This window comes from Pleurodeles waltl, chromosome 8 (assembly GCF_031143425.1).
Source record: "Pleurodeles waltl isolate 20211129_DDA chromosome 8, aPleWal1.hap1.20221129, whole genome shotgun sequence".
In the NCBI taxonomy this organism is placed as follows: Eukaryota; Metazoa; Chordata; class Amphibia; order Caudata; family Salamandridae; genus Pleurodeles; species Pleurodeles waltl.
In genome coordinates this window covers 1326506533-1326522423 of record NC_090447.1, presented here as the reverse complement: position 1 = coordinate 1326522423, position 15891 = coordinate 1326506533, and the positions used below count along the sequence as shown (strand labels likewise).

General features: G+C 43.2%; 1 protein-coding gene across 1 annotated transcript in view; it reads left to right on the top strand.

Annotated features, from left to right (window-relative positions):
* Positions 1-15891, top strand: part of ATM (ATM serine/threonine kinase) — a 1319133-nt gene that overhangs the window by 1196015 nt on the left and 107227 nt on the right. Inside the window, exons 54-56 of the mRNA XM_069202321.1 lie at positions 11727-11809; positions 12763-12903; positions 14743-14859. Coding sequence (XP_069058422.1) covers positions 11727-11809; positions 12763-12903; positions 14743-14859 — 341 coding nt within the window. The remainder of the gene's footprint in view (positions 1-11726; positions 11810-12762; positions 12904-14742; positions 14860-15891) is intronic.

Sequence of the window (15891 nt, the reverse complement as noted above, 5' to 3'; positions counted from 1 at the left end):
ATCCTACCTTCAAAAAACAGAACAAATGTCATCCATACTCCCCCTTTCTCATCCAAACCCTTCTTCACGTACGCAGGTGTCCCTCAAGGCTCAGTCGTCTAACCCATGCTTTTTAACATCTACATTAAGTCATTACCTGCAGTGATCAATTAATTTCAACTCACATGCTATAACTATGAAGATGACACACAAATACTCCTTAAACTAGAATGCCCCAAAAACATTGGAAACTCACAAATCTTCAGTTGCCTCAGGCATTAATCAGTGGATGATATGGACCCATCTCAAACTGAATCCTTCTAAAACGAAAATATTCACATGTGGCGATTGGAAAAATTGTGACCCACTCTGCGCCTGATCTGACAATTTGGAACCACCTCCTAAAGTATCTAAGGAAGTTAGAAACCTTGGAATTACTGTGGACTCCAAGTTAACAGTAAATGCCCAAGAGGACAAATTAGCAAGATTAAGCTTCATCACTATGAAAACTCTGGGACGTATCTTCACCCACCTAGTATTTCCACACAAGTTTCAGGCTATCTCTTGTACTGTCTAAACTGAATTACGCCAATGGCTTCTAACATGAACCATCCCTATGTATTATAGAAAAATTTAGAAATAGGCTGCCAGACTACTCCCTCATGCAAAGCCACAAGCCCACATCTCCCCTGCCTTGGGGACCCTACATGGTTACCTGTTGCCAGAAGATCCACCTTCAAGCTGCTTTTTATCACCCACAAAGCAATACATGGACCAGGACCACTTTTCATCAGGAATAAAATCACCAAATACATTCAACAAAGAAACCTCTGCTCAAGATTGGCACCCTGCCTCAAAACTCCACGATACAAGAAAAATTCAATAGGTGTTACATCTTTCTCTGTTCAAACTACCAAACTATTGTATTCTCTTCCAGGGAATCCTCATCAATAGTCATAAACATTGAATATTCCCGCCCTTGTGCGGGGACCCCGGAGCATATATAAAATACACACATATAAAGTATGAAATATGCACGAAAAATATATATATAGCATTTTTAGTAGACATATCTTTCATACTAAACTCATATATACATGTGTAAAACAGCAATTCAGGCTATAATCATAAACAGGCTAAAATGCTTTATTTCTATGAAGTTTTTTTTTTTTTTTTTTTATCATTATAAAATTACAATGGAGAATAAATATCTACCCAAGCCCCCAAAACTGGGCTTAGGGAAATAAGCAGTAGTAATCACTAGAGAAAAAAGAGAAAAAACTACATTGAAAAACAATGGAGCATTCTTAGCCAATAGGCTGCATGCAGGTTAACACAGGAGAACCATAAAAACTTTGGCACCGTGCCTTTAAGACCCTGAGCACCTCCAGTATCCCACCATGCCTCAGGGGTGAAGGAGAGGTGACAGTTGGTTCACAGTTAGGTCAGTTCTTTTTTCCGGCTTCTTCTGAGAGGATCCTGGAGCATTGAGCTCTCAGTTTTTCTGAGTTTTTCTCAGAAAAATACTTTAAAACAGCGTTTTTTCCTGTTTTACTCGACATCTAACATCATTGTCTGAGTTTGGCAATTTTTTGCCATGACTGAAAAATGCCTTCCCTTTTTGTTAAATGCCCTTCTTGTGGGAAGAAGGCCCAGTCAGATCCACACTCTCTTTGTATTGTGTGCCTGCCTCAGAGTCACTGCCCTGACACTTGCAAACACTGCAAGAACATGTCAAAGAGGACTCTGAAGGACAGAGAGAAGATCAGGCTTCATGGGCTTCACGAGAGGCAGAAAACATCATCCTCTTCGCTTCCCAGGCAGCCAACAAGCCACTCTCAGGAGAGAGTGGCTAGGTCGACGTCAGCAGGTAGGAAAGTGCCTGCCTGTTCCCCGTCGACGTCGTCGCTGCCACCATCTCACCGCCATAGATCGACGGCGACCCGCCCGACGTCGAAGGATACGGCGTCGAGAGAACATGGCCATCGCAGGGGCTTATCTCCGTCGACGGCAGCCCGCTGATCGACGTCGAGCCATCACCGGCGTGCTCGTTCGCCGCCGAAGACCTCACGCCCCCCGACGTCAAGAGACACGACGTCGAAATCGCCACGGTGGCAAGAGCGACATCCGCCGTCGGCCGCCCACCGCTCCACGTCGAGGCACACGACGGCGAGTAGGTCGAGGTCCAGAGATCGCCGTTCGACTTCAAGACACTCATCGTCGAGGCACTCAAATGTCGAGGCAACAACAACCGGCGGTGCGCCCTTCGACGTCGGCACAGCCGTCGACGTCGACACAGGTTTTACCTTTCTCGCAGGGAGTAGAACATCGCCTTCCTCCAGCAGATAAGGCCGCTCCATCTCCAGTGGTCTCCATACGGAGCGATTCATCTCGTTCGAGAGCGGCATCATCGGGGCATGTTTCACCCATCAATTTGTCACCAAGATGGTTGGAGAGCCTTAATAGACCAGCGGTCTCCCCGGATTCGCAGTATTCACGAATGTACTCTCCTACTGCCTCTCTCCCGAGAACACCATCACCGACAGCGCGGGCAGGACGGGCTCGTTCTGCTCCTCGCCAACCGACCACGAGGCCTGGGCGCTCTGTTACAGCGTCTCGCAGCAGGTCACGTTCCCAGCGACGATCTAGGTCACGATCATGACACAGAAGATCGCCCTCTTGGTCGTCGTCAGGATCATCCGTCGGACGTTACTCCCCCACCTTAACAGATTCTCCACCAGCTAGAGTCTCACCGGTGGATGACATCACTACTTTTAATGAGGTACTTTTAAGGGGAGCGCAGAAGTTAAATATAGAGGTTCCAGAACCATCTACCTCCTCGTCAGTCATTTTTGAGACTCTGCAACATAGAGCAGTTTCAAAAAAGCTACTGCCGCTAGTGCCTGGTCTGTTGCAGCCAATCATGGACACTTTTTTGGCACCAGCCACCCTCAAATCTGCTCCGGCTAGGATTTTGAAAAAATATAAAGCGCCTGAACAGGACCCTTTATTCTTAAGAACAGATCCGCCACCGGACTCAGTAATATTGGCCGCAGCCTGAAAAACTCACTCGGTGGCATCATCCTCCACGGTCCCACCGGACAAAGAGAGCAGGTATCTAGACTCTCTGGGGAGAAAAATGTGCGGCATGGCGGCATCTATAATGAAGGTCTCCAGCACGTCTGCACTCCTGGGCAGGTATGACCGTTCTCTGTGGGACTCCCTCAACAGGTTCACAGAAAAGTTACCCAGGGAAGACAGACAGGACTTCCAAGAGATCCTGCAAGAGGGATGTCTGGTATCCAACCAAGTCATCAGCGCAGCGGCAGATGGGGCAGACTTAGCTGCACATGGGTACGCACATTGAATCTGTGCAAGAAGGTCTTCCTGGCTGAGACTGACTGGTTTAAAACAGGAAGCACAACAGCGCATACTAAATCTCCCATTCAACGGGAACTCGCTGTTTGGAACCAATACGGATGAAGAAATGGCATGCATGAAGACCGAAGTGGACACCATGAGGGCAGTAGGCCTGGAAAGGAAGAAGGACTTCAGGCGGAGGTATAGGCCTTATGACAGGCGCCCTTTCCAGCAGAGGGTTCAAACCCCTCACTGGTCCCAGAGGCCACAGCAAAGGCAGGGACGCCCTCTTTTTCAGGCTCGTAAGGCCACAAGGGAACGAGGGTCAAGTAGACCTCAACAGTCCACACCGAAAGCGCCGGCCAAGCAATGAGATCTCGCTTCCCTCGGCACTGTACACCACTCCGGTGGGGGGAAGTATCACAGATTTTCTTCACGAGTGGCACTCTATCACAAAAGACAAATGGGTGCTCAACATTGTTGAAAATGGCTACTCTCTTCTTTTCAGACAACCTCCACCGCACTTGCCACCAGCCAAATGCAATCCATCTCATCTCAGCCTACTGCACAAAGAGGCTCTCGCCCTCTTACGAAAGAAGGCAATAGAAAAGGTTCCACTTGCGCACAGAGGAAAGGGGGTTTACTCCCGTTATTTTCTGGTGGCGAAAAAAGGTTGAGAGGGCGTTTTCAGACCGATTCTGGACTTACGGCTGCTGAACAAGTACATAAGAAAACAGAAGTTCAGGATGCTGGCTCTTCACCAGATTTTCCCTCAACTACATCAGGGAGACTGGATGTGCTCCATCGACCTGCAGGATGCATATTTTCACATCCCGATAGCTCCCAAGCATCGGAAATTCTTGCGCTTCCAGATAGCCTCACAGCACTATCAGTTCAGAGTGCTACCATTCGGCCTGAAATCTGCCCCCGCGTCTTCTCGAAATGTGTGGCAGTGGTAGCGGCACATCTTCGAAAACAAAAAATCTTCATCTACCCATAACTAGACGACTGGCTACTGAAAGCTTCCTCTCCGGATCAGGCGAGAAGCCATTGGGACATTGTGCTCAAGGTTTTCGAGTCTCTAGGTCTTCAAGTCAACTACCAAAAGTCCACCTTGATTCCAACACAGAACCTCCACTACCTGGGAGCTATACTAAACACAGAGCTCCAAAGAGTGTATCCTTCGGAGGAACGACTATTATCAATAAAGAGGAAGTGTCAACACCTGTTAAAATCCGACGCACCTACAGCCCGTCAGGTGACATCTCTGCTGGGTTCCATGGCATCATGCATTTTCATTGTCCCAAATGCCAGGCTGCACATGAGGCCCCTCCAAGAGGTGTTGGAGAACAACTGGAGCCAAAGGACAGGTCGCTGGGAGGACAGAGTGCAGCTACCGATAGCAGCACGTCAGTCATTGCAATGGTGGATGCACAGACCTCACCTGTCAGTAGGGGCTCCGTTTCACCAGGTAATTCCATCCCACATTCTGGTAACGGATGCGTCTCTTCAGGGATGGGGGGCTCATCTGGGTCCCCTTCAAGCTCAGGGCCTGTGGTCCGACAACGAAAAGAAGTACCACATCAGTCTCCTGGAGCTCAGGGCGGTCCATCTGGCTCTCAAGTCTTTTGCTCCATCGATTCAGGGGAAATCTCTCCTAATACAAACGGACAATACAACCACAATGTATTATTTGAACAGACAGGGGGAACGAGATCCCTACCCCTATCTCGAGAGTCCCAAACAATATGGCATTGGCTCCTGGCCAGAGGAATGCCACTTACAGCGGTTCACCTGCCAGGTCAACAAAACGTGGAAGCAGATTTCCTGAGCAGACACCTAGAGGACGCCCACGATTGGGTCCTACACAGCGAAGTCGTCGAAGACATCTTCGCTCTATGGGGTCGGCCTCAATTGGATCTCTTCGCAGACGAAGTAAACGAGAAATGCCCAGACTTCGCATCCAGGTTCTATCGTCCGGGATCTCGAGGGAATGCCCTGTTGATCGACTGGTCAGGGATATTTCTCTACGCTTTTCCACCGATTCCCCTCATACCGGTAGTGATCAAGAAACTTTACAGATCCAGCACCAGAATGATTCTCATAGCGCCGCAATGGCCCCGTCAATTCTGGTACACAGATCTCCTCAACCTATCGGAACAACCTCACAGGAGGCTGCCGTGCAGACCGGATCTTCTGAGCAGGATGGAGGGCAGGGTTCTGCATCCCAACCTACCCTCTCTGAGCTTGACAGCATGGCTCCTGAATTCCTGCAGTATGGGCACCTAGGGCTCTCGCAGGAGTGCATGAACATCTTGAAAGAGTCCAGACGACCTTCCACGCGGCGTTCTTACGCGTTTAAGTGGAAGAGGTTCTACATATGGTGCTGTCAACAGGTATCATCTATTAAGGTACATTTGTCTGCCATTACAGCCTATCGTAAGTGACCTTCTCAGGAATCCTTCTTTACGAAACCAGTAGTCAAGGATTTCTTAGAAGGTTTGAAAAAAGTTTTTCCGCCCATTCGGAGACCCTCTCCTCCATGGGAACTGAACATAGTATTGTCAAAACTTATGGGCCCTCCTTTCGAACCTATACACAAAGCCTCTTTGCAACACCTTACGTGGAAGACGGCTTTTTTGGTAGCCATTACTTCCGCGAGGAGGGTCAGTGAAATTCAGGCTTTGTCTTCCAAAGAACCGTACACAGTTTTTCCCGACAATAGAGTGGTTCTGCGAACTCACCCATCATTCCTACCGAAGGTGGTGTCAGAATTCCACATCAATCAGACTATCTCTTTACTGACTTTCTTCCCCAATCTGGAGACTCCGGCGGAGAAAGTGTTGCACTCCCTAGATTTGAAAAGAGTGCTGAAATTTTATTTGGATAAAACAAAATTGATTAGACATTCCAACCACTTGTTTGTAAATTATGGTCATTTGAGGACAGGAGAGGCAGCATCTAAACGAACAATATCAAGATGGATAGTTTCTTGTATTGTTAATGCTTACCAGTTGGCTAACAAACAACTACTAGCTAGACCTAAAGCGCATTCCACAAGGGGAAAAGCGGCTACTGCTGCCCTCCTTAACAACATTCCAATATCTGAGATTTGTAAGGCTGCTACATGGAAGTCTGTACATACATTTACTAGACATTACTGTTTGGACTCAGATGCAAGAGCAGATGCCCAAGTGGGGCAGGCCTCTCTTGAGAAATGTGTTTGCATGATACATATCTATTCCTGCACTTCTATTAGACAATCCGCAGAGTTTAGTGATGGGCTTGCTAATCTATTCAATGTTTATGACTATTGATGAGGATCCCCTGGAAGAGAAGGATAAGTTACTTACCTGTAAATCCTAGTTCTCTTCCAGGGGTATCCTCATCAAAGTCATAAACAACCCACCCTCCTCCCCGGACGCACGTCTCCTAGAAGTGCAGGACAGACTGTCTTCCGAAACGGTTACACAGATTGTCACCGTAAAAAAGTACTGACCTAACTGTGAACCAACTGTCACCTCTCCTTCACCCCTGAGGCATGGTGGGATACTGGAGGTGCTCAGGGTCTTAAAGGCACGGTGCCAAAGTTTTTATGGTTCTCCTGTGTTAACCTGCATGCAGCCTATTGGCTAAAAATGCTCCATTGTTTTTCAATGTAGTTTTTTCTCTTTATTCTCTAGTGATTACTACTGCTTATTTCCCTAAGCCCAGTTTTGGGGGCTTGGGTAGATATTTATTCTCTATTGTAATTTTATAATGATTAAAAAAAAAACAAAAAAAACTTCATAGAAATAAAGCATTTTAGCTTGTTTATGATTATAGCCTGCATTGCTGTTTTACACATGTATATATGAGTTTAGTATGAAAGATATGTCTACTAAAAATGCTATATATATATTTTTTGTGCATATTTCATACTTTATATGTGTGTATTTTATATATGCTCCGGGGTCCCCGCACAAGGGCGGGAATATTCAGTGTTTATGACTTTGATGAGGATACCCCTGGAAGAGAACTAGGATTTACAGGTAAGTAACTTATCCTTACCTACCCCCAAATATAAGATCCATGGATAACTATCTTGTCGTCAGAAAACTGCACAAGAGTTCGCTCTTTCCTACATTAGCACCATATTCAAACAGGAATGGATTGCATATCCCTATGTATGTAAACATTTATAATTCGATTATATGTATATATCTAGATATGTGTATTTCTTTGTACAAGTATGTATAATTACTATTTTATCTTAAAATATATATACTCTTTAGGCCTGTTTAACAAATATGTGTATTACTTACGGTTAAATGTATATGTGTGTATATTATTCTGCGCTTAACATGTTCATACGTCATTGCATAGTTTCTGTGTAGGTTGTTTGACTAGATTCTTATGACTCAATTTTTATTTTATCTATCACAATAGATAAATGTTATCCTGAATATTTATCTACGAGCATTTCACTGTTGAAAGATTGAGGAAAGATCAAATAATGTTATAAAAGTACACAAACAAATTAACTTCAAATAATGCAACACTTTTGTCTGTGTTTATACGAAACAACTTTAAATCTCAATATATTATATTCATTACACATAGATTCCCTTACTATGTAATCATGTATCGACATATTTATTACTTTAGTCCTACTGTACAAGAGAAAATAAATTAAAAAAAGGAAAGAAATTAATCTCTTGAAAGCTTTACTCTGTTTCACCATCACCCCATACCTCTATCAATCTATCCTATATCTCCACTCTCTGACTCATCCCAAACGCATTCTACTACTATGATCTATAAAATAACCCTTCCTAGACTCTTCCTTCCTCTACCCCTCCTGGCTCACCACAAACCTCAGTTTACTACTATGATCTTCCAAACAAACCTATTAAATTCTCCCTCATGTATCTCTCCTTTGGCTCATCCCAAACCTCATTTTACTACTATGATCTCCCTAATCCCTTTATACAGACTCGTCCCTCCTCCATCTCTCCTTTACTCACCAGAGACCTCATCTTACTACTATGATCTCCCAATTAACACTTCTGGATTTTTCCCTCTTCTATCTCTCCATTATTCTATTCAGTACAACTAACAGACTCACATGCCCTACTCTCAAATTAACTCTACACTCATACTGCATATTTCCCTATACTAATTCACCACTTATCCTACTACTCGTTGAAAGCACTTCAACACCTCGCCAGGTGTAGTAAGCGCTATAAAAATACAATTGCAATTTCTATTATAAAAAAACTTTTATTATAATTGGAAGGTTGAAGCTTTTCTAAATTCAACTGATGGCACTTATCGTCCATACTGTATTCTGCATGATGCACTTACACTTCCAGCAATCAGTCTGAGGATACTAAGCATTTTTAGCCTCCAATTTCAAATTCCTTCACATTTACAGAACGTTCAAAATTCTAATTTTTACATTTTCTTACTTTATTTACACTTTATTAATCCATGATTATCAAATTTTTCTTAGCATTCGTGAGCCCCCAGCGGTCCCCGGACCACAGGTTTAGAACCGCTGTTATAGAATGTTATTGTTCGAATCAGCATTCTTAATGTTTGCCAAAATCAGCACCTCTCTTGCATGTCATTAAATGGTGGGATACTTGGACTGCGTGTAATATTAATAACAATACAGCAAACTATGCAAGGACTGCAGAAGCAGTAATAAATGAATAGTCACAAGGAAATGCTTCTTTTTATACGCTCACCTCCTAATGTTTTTGGTCTGATGCTGCTGGTTTTTCGACTCTGAGTGCACTGAGGCGTGCCAACCAGACCTCAGTGCCTGTGCCCTGACCTTAAAGTTGTGGATGCTTGTTCGACCTGCACCCAATTGGCATAAACCTACTTCCTTGTAACTCCTTAGTATGTGGTACCCAGGGCTTGTTGTAAGTTAGTGGGTCACCTCAGGAAATGCAGTACTGATAGTGCCACCCTGGGTGTGACGAGTAAAATATGGCTGCCAGACATTTGTTTGTGACAGCCCCTACAAGGTTTAAAACACGTCGTTTAGGAAGGTGAAATATCTCTTGCCCGTTTTTTTTTTTTTTTTTTTTTAAATAATTTTGAAGTGGTAAAGGGAGTCTCAAAGAAACCAGGAGCTCTGGATCCACATCTGGGGGCACGGAAATAAAGGAACTGTCATTCCGTAGAACAGGGCATGGTGCTTATACAGGCTCTACATGTCATTTACAGAGTGGAACAAGGTCAGTGTGGAGCCGCATGGCTCTGCCTACCCCTGTGCAGAAGTACCGCTGAAAAGTCTTTACCAGAAAGAGCATTACCGACGGCAAGCAGCTTGTTTCTCCTGAATTGTGATTTATAGCCAGTACCCCGTCACTTTTAATTTTTGTTTCAGTATCAGCCAGATGCATCTCCCGCAAAATAGTAATGCCTGTTATTATTTTTTAAAGAAGACAGAACTTAACTTCTTTGAGTAGAATTATTCATGCCTGTAATATTTGGTTACAACATATGTTTCCTCATACAAAATAAAAGAATTGTAGAACGTCTATAAATATGATATTAATGATATACTATACATGTTTGAAAAACTAGCAAACTAAACTCTTGCCTCACAGGTTGAAAGTAAGAGGGGGTGGGTGAAAAAATGTAGTTGGTCTGTTGGGCTGAAATACCATGAGATGGCCCGGGGTGGGACCTTGGCAAGTGCAGGATACTGGCCATTCCCTGGCACTGGTGTCTAGGGCATTCTGTGTGGTCACTGTGTTGGAAAGGGAAAACATTGAATAATGTTCCCATCATTTGTATTGAGGGGATTACATATAATCATGCGTTGCTTATGGCCTAATTAGTGCGAAGGATCGTGTTGGATCTGCCTTTGTGAATGATGGAGGAGGGTGGGACAATTCTCTTCACTAATTTTTGTTGCTTTGGCTGACGTTGCAGTATTTTTTTTTTTTATAAAGACATTTTTATTGATTTGCAAAGAAATAAAATAGTGATACATACATGTAACTGTGTGCCAACGGGCACCTAACGGGTGGTCAACCCCATTGTCCCAGGCAACACATTGGAAACGAAAGTTGTACGCCGTCTTGTTGGAGCAACCCCATGGATGCCACCAGCTGAGGGGGGGAGGGGGGGGGCTCACGCCAACCCTCCGCATTGTAGTGCTGTTCAATAATGTAGGGAGGATACATGTTGCGGCCTCCCACTTCCCCCATACCATGTTATATTTGTTCGGGCATCCTCTGGCCTCATATACAAGTTTTTCACGTTGTGCACACCAATCCACCCGTCGCCGCCATTTAGTCAATGCTGGTGCACCTCTGGCTTTCCAGTCAGCCACTATATCTCTTTTGGCCACTAGGCATGCCACCCCAAGGAAGGTTCGATCCGGTCTTCTCATCCCAATATCTCCCATGATCCACAGCAGGAGAGGCCGTGGCGCCATCTCTATGTCTTCCTGTAAGATCCCGGAGATTTCCCGCAAGACCGCCCTCCAATAGGTTGTTATGACCGGGCATGCCCATACCATGTGGTAGAAATCAGTTTCCGGATTCATACATCGGGGGCAGTCGGCTGTGGACCGAAGACCCGCTCTATGTAATTTGGTGGATGTAAGGTAAGAAGTGTGGAGGTAGTAGGTCTGTATTAATCGGAAACGAGTAGCCATTGTTAAAGTTCGCGGGGCCATCAGTGCCTCCTCCCAATCCCCTTCTTCCATAGGACCCATCTATCCCTCCCACCTCTGGGGAAGCCCCTCCAGGGAACAAGCAGTATTGGCCACCAAGTTGCGATATATCTGGGAAACACCTCCCTTGCCCAGATTCCCCATCAGTGCCTTTGCCTCCATAGGGCTATACTCAGGTATGTTATCCCCTGCTTGGACGTGCACTAGTAGACGTTGCAGTATTTAATGGGGTTACCACTTACTAGAATAACAGGAATTCCTCCACCTTCCTGTGAGCATCCAAGAATTTACCATCCCCTGCACCCACATTTCGGATTTGGTAGTAGTGACCACTGATGGGGTCAGCAGTCCCTGATTATGCAGCAAAAAAATTAAGCCCTCAGCCTCTTGGGTCCTAGGCAAAGCAGCGTTGTTAAAGGACCACTTTATTCCTAGTGTGGGTGACCAGAACATTTTTGTTCAGAGTGGCTTATCAGGCATTGTTCACAATCACAAAAATTTTACGTATTTTAAAAACATTTAGGGGAGCAAATGAGTACAATATAAAGGAGCTTCTGTGAATGAACTGATATTGACTGCGTAGTTGTAAGAATTCCTAAGACGTTGTTACTTACACAGCACGAGGATGCAGATGCTGCATGCATTGTTGAAACATATATTTAATTAGAAATCTACTAATTGTGTGTGTATATTTTTTCCATTGTAGAGGGGATTACTATTCCAGCAGATCAGCCCATAATCAAGCTGAAGAATTTAGACGACGTTGTTATTCCTACCATGGAAATCAAGGTGGGCATTTTCTGGGAAAAACGTTCAATAACCGTAGCATCTGGGAAAGGCGGTTCCTGATTTTATGTGGTTTTGAGTATATTTAGCTCTTTACTTGCAGCATTGATTGGTTGCGAGCACCAGAATGTCCCTTTCACTGTTCATGGCAATCCTCCTCAGCACCCGGGGATACGACTGCACCTTCTCCCTCCTCCTGATCTCCCGTTCAGACCCACCCCCATCCCGACTCCTCCCATTGTACTGTACCCCAATTCCTCCTCCCACGTTCACCCACCTACAGTATTGTGCTGGTCCTACCGCCTGCAGTCCCAGGGGGCATCTCGTCTTGTCTATATCACAACGTACTATTACTGCTTCTGAAGCACTTTAATAGTGCTGCGGGTAGCGCATGCTTGTTCGTTCCTGGTCTCTGTTGGGTTTAGCACTTTCCCCTTATGTTGTCCTTTGCCTGTCTATGCTTTTCACTTTGATGATCCTGAAAATCAATAAGCACATGAACCTCGGGTAAGGCAATGCAGCTAACTATGCCTTGTGACCAGGGTAATAAATTAGCCTTGTTTGACAGTGACTTTAAAGTGCTTGGCTTTTTCCCGAAAATCTCGAAACTTAAAACCACAGCCTCCGTGACTTTTTTTTTTGTTTTAATTTATTATATATCACGGGTGCTCCGCCTTTAAGGAGTTGTGTCCTGGTGATGTTCCCTTCCTAGACCCGTGACAGTACAATCCATAAATCCAAAACAAAATGGTTGTTTAATATTTATTGTGTTCTCCTGTAGGTATAAGTAGTTAATATATTTGTCTGTGGTCCTGTTATGCCTCACATAGAGGGAAATTCACATTTTGTGTATTTTTAAACACATTAAGGCTGTATGTGCATCACGGGTTAAATTAAGCCTGCATGATCCTTTATTTAAAACGTTTATCCTGTGCTTGTTACTCTTCTGTTTTTAGGTGGACCCAACTGGGAAGTATGAAAATGTAATTACTATAAAATCATTCAAGCCCGAGTTTCGTTTAGCAGGAGGTCTCAATCTGCCAAAGATCATCGACTGTGTGGGATCAGATGGAAAAGAGAGACGACAACTTGTCAAGGTTCGTACATCATCAGTGCTGAAATTTGACTTCCCACTGAACTTCACTAGTTCTTCTTCAAAATGTTGTTTTTTTAAACCTTTATTTCATTGTAAGCAAGTGCATATTGTGCATTCTGATTAGATAGAGGTTGGTAATATATTGCAAAATCATTGTTCCGAGATGTGCATCACAATCGCTGGGATTGACTCTGATTCTGAAAATGGCCTCCATTCTTCAAGAATAAAGTTTCGGGCATGAGTTTAGCCGGAAAACCAAGAAGCTAATTTTGTTGCATTACTCAGTAGTTGCACTGCCGCTCAAAAATGTGATGGCTTAAAATGCTTACAAAGATATCGAATAATTACAGTACCTCTGTTTATCATTCATTGCTGTTGTTTTCTTGATTGGTCTGTGGTGTTAAAAAAAAAAAAGGGGATCAAACATATGCAGATTCATTTTAGCGCCACACCTGAACGAGGAATCCTCCAGCTAATCTACAGTCCTTCTGAACTGAAATATAAACATCACATGTACTTTGGCATTATTTTGTTTTCCATCTGGGATCTTTAAAAAGGCATGCAACCATAAGGTAGGTAGGTAGGTTTATTTAAATGCGTATTCATACATACATGTTTTTTAGATACTTCCCCTCCCTTTCACTTTAAAAGATGGATCAAAACTTTCCATTCCAGTCTAAAATTACGTTTTGGTGTTTACATGCAATCCAGCACCTCTAACCATGACTTTCCTAGTGTATATTATGTAGGAAAGATAATGTTGTTAAATGTTTGTTGCTGATAGAGACCTCCTATTTAGATGTGAGTATGTTATTGTCGAACAATATTTGTTGTAAAATACATCATTTTCTAGTGTCCCTCATCTTTATACATGTGATCCAAATATACTATAGAAGCATATTTTAGGTCCAATTAATTTGTCTAAAAAAATAGGGCTAAAAAATATTTTCATAGTTACTGTACGGGCCTATAAGCCCCTATAAGTAGGTACCTATGTTATATTTATACTAATTATACTAATTATGAACTTGTAGTATTTTTTTTAATATAAGACATAACCATAAGAAAGCATTCAGTTGCCCTCTTTGAGCAATCCATTGTCCAAACAGAAGTGAATATTCACTCCTGTTTGTAGGCAGTAGTTATGTAGAATGGCCGGGTATTGAATCAAGAGGAATTATTAATGCTTAATCGTTAAAATGTCAGGTTTTTGCGGTCTGTCTTTTAATGCTGCATTTCTCTAGTACCCCTGCTTCATTTGCTCAATTATTCAAGACAAAAATTTCAGAAAAACTACTCCATCTTGATCTTTCCTCACTGACATCTATGGATGTAGGAGTTATCACAACAAGACTAATCTATTCAAATTTTCCCTCAGGATACTATAAGGTTTGAAAGGTGGTGCTCAAAGTGATTTCTGGAAAATGGGGTTATATCTCTGATACGTGGATGTTTTTTTGGCTAAGACTGGAAGGCCACCGTAAATAAAGATTCCTCTATCAGATGCATACATATGGGATTGTGAAAAATAAACTACAGTACACACAGATAATTAGAAGAGGGAGGACCTTGCTCAAGAGCTTGCTTTGCCCCTAATTGTTTCACTTACAGGGGCAAATAAATCTATTCTTTAAGCAAGGCTCGATCCTTTTGAGCTCGCAACCTTTTTCATTGCTTTCCAAATTTAGGGATACCCTAAAAGCATATTCTATCAAACATCAAGAAATCTTTAATGTATGAATGCTCCCATTTATCTATAGTCAAAGATATCTTTCACAAGCAGCATGCTCAATACTTTAAGTTTTTTTCTTTTTTTTCTTTTTGGTTTTTTTACTCACAGGGTCGAGATGACTTGAGACAAGATGCTGTAATGCAGCAGGTTTTCCAGATGTGTAACACACTTCTCCAGAGGAACACAGAAACCCGAAAAAGAAAATTGACTATACGCAGATACAAGGTAAAACTACCATGCAAGTGGTAAATTCCAGTATCTTTCCACACTGTGCAATCCTTCACTGTTCCATCTCAGCTAAACTTGGCATCCTGTCTTTTATGTGCACTTACTTAATCATCACAGAAAAGTGTTTCAGTGCATGGGGCTAAGCGGGCTTTTCTATTTTTTATTATTTTAGCTCGCCAATGGCATTTACAGGCAGCTGTAAATGGTGATGCAGCTTCAGGTAAAACATGGATGTGTAGAACCTGTGTGCCCGGTGGCTTGGCTTACTCTTTGTCACCATTAACCTACCTATAGATAAGGCTGCCCGATTTCTAAAGTTGCTTTTCACGTGTATTCAGTTTTGACACTTCTTTGGGAAGATTAATTTTCCTGGTAACTGTGGGTGAGAGATGTAGGCCATGATTGTTTTTGCACATGGAGGCCAGAAGAGCTCTGGAGCACTATTCCTGTTCCCCTCTTCAGTGTTCTTCCACATTTGTAGCCTCTCTGAAACAGACTCTTTCAGTAGAAAAAACGCATTAAAAAAGTATTACTGCTAACCTAAGGTACTGTGAGTAAATGGGGTGTGTTATATGGTGTGATTGTGCGGCCTCACTGTGCAATACACTTACCAACTCCTTCAGGACCAATAGGCTTCATTTGTTCACTCGGCCCTGGATAGCTGTGGCTCTGAGCAGCAAGGCTTTCTCAAAGGACCAAGTGTAAACCATTTAAACAACATCAAAATAATTGAAGATGAAATCACCAAGACATTAATGAAGTCAGTCATTACCAATTTATAACAGCCATTTGTAAAGCCAGTAGGTCTCACTAATCCGATAGTTATTGGTGTTGTCATTGTGTTTTAACCATGTTGAATAGCAGCATGGCTGCTGTTCAGCTAGGCTTAAAGCCATGTAAAAAAAGTGCTATGACCCAGACTGTGCTGTATTCTGAACCCACATATTCGAACCCGCTTCCATGCACGATAATGAAGATTTTTTTTTTTGGTGTAATAGGTACTTAGTCCATGCTCTGGGTAGGGCCAAA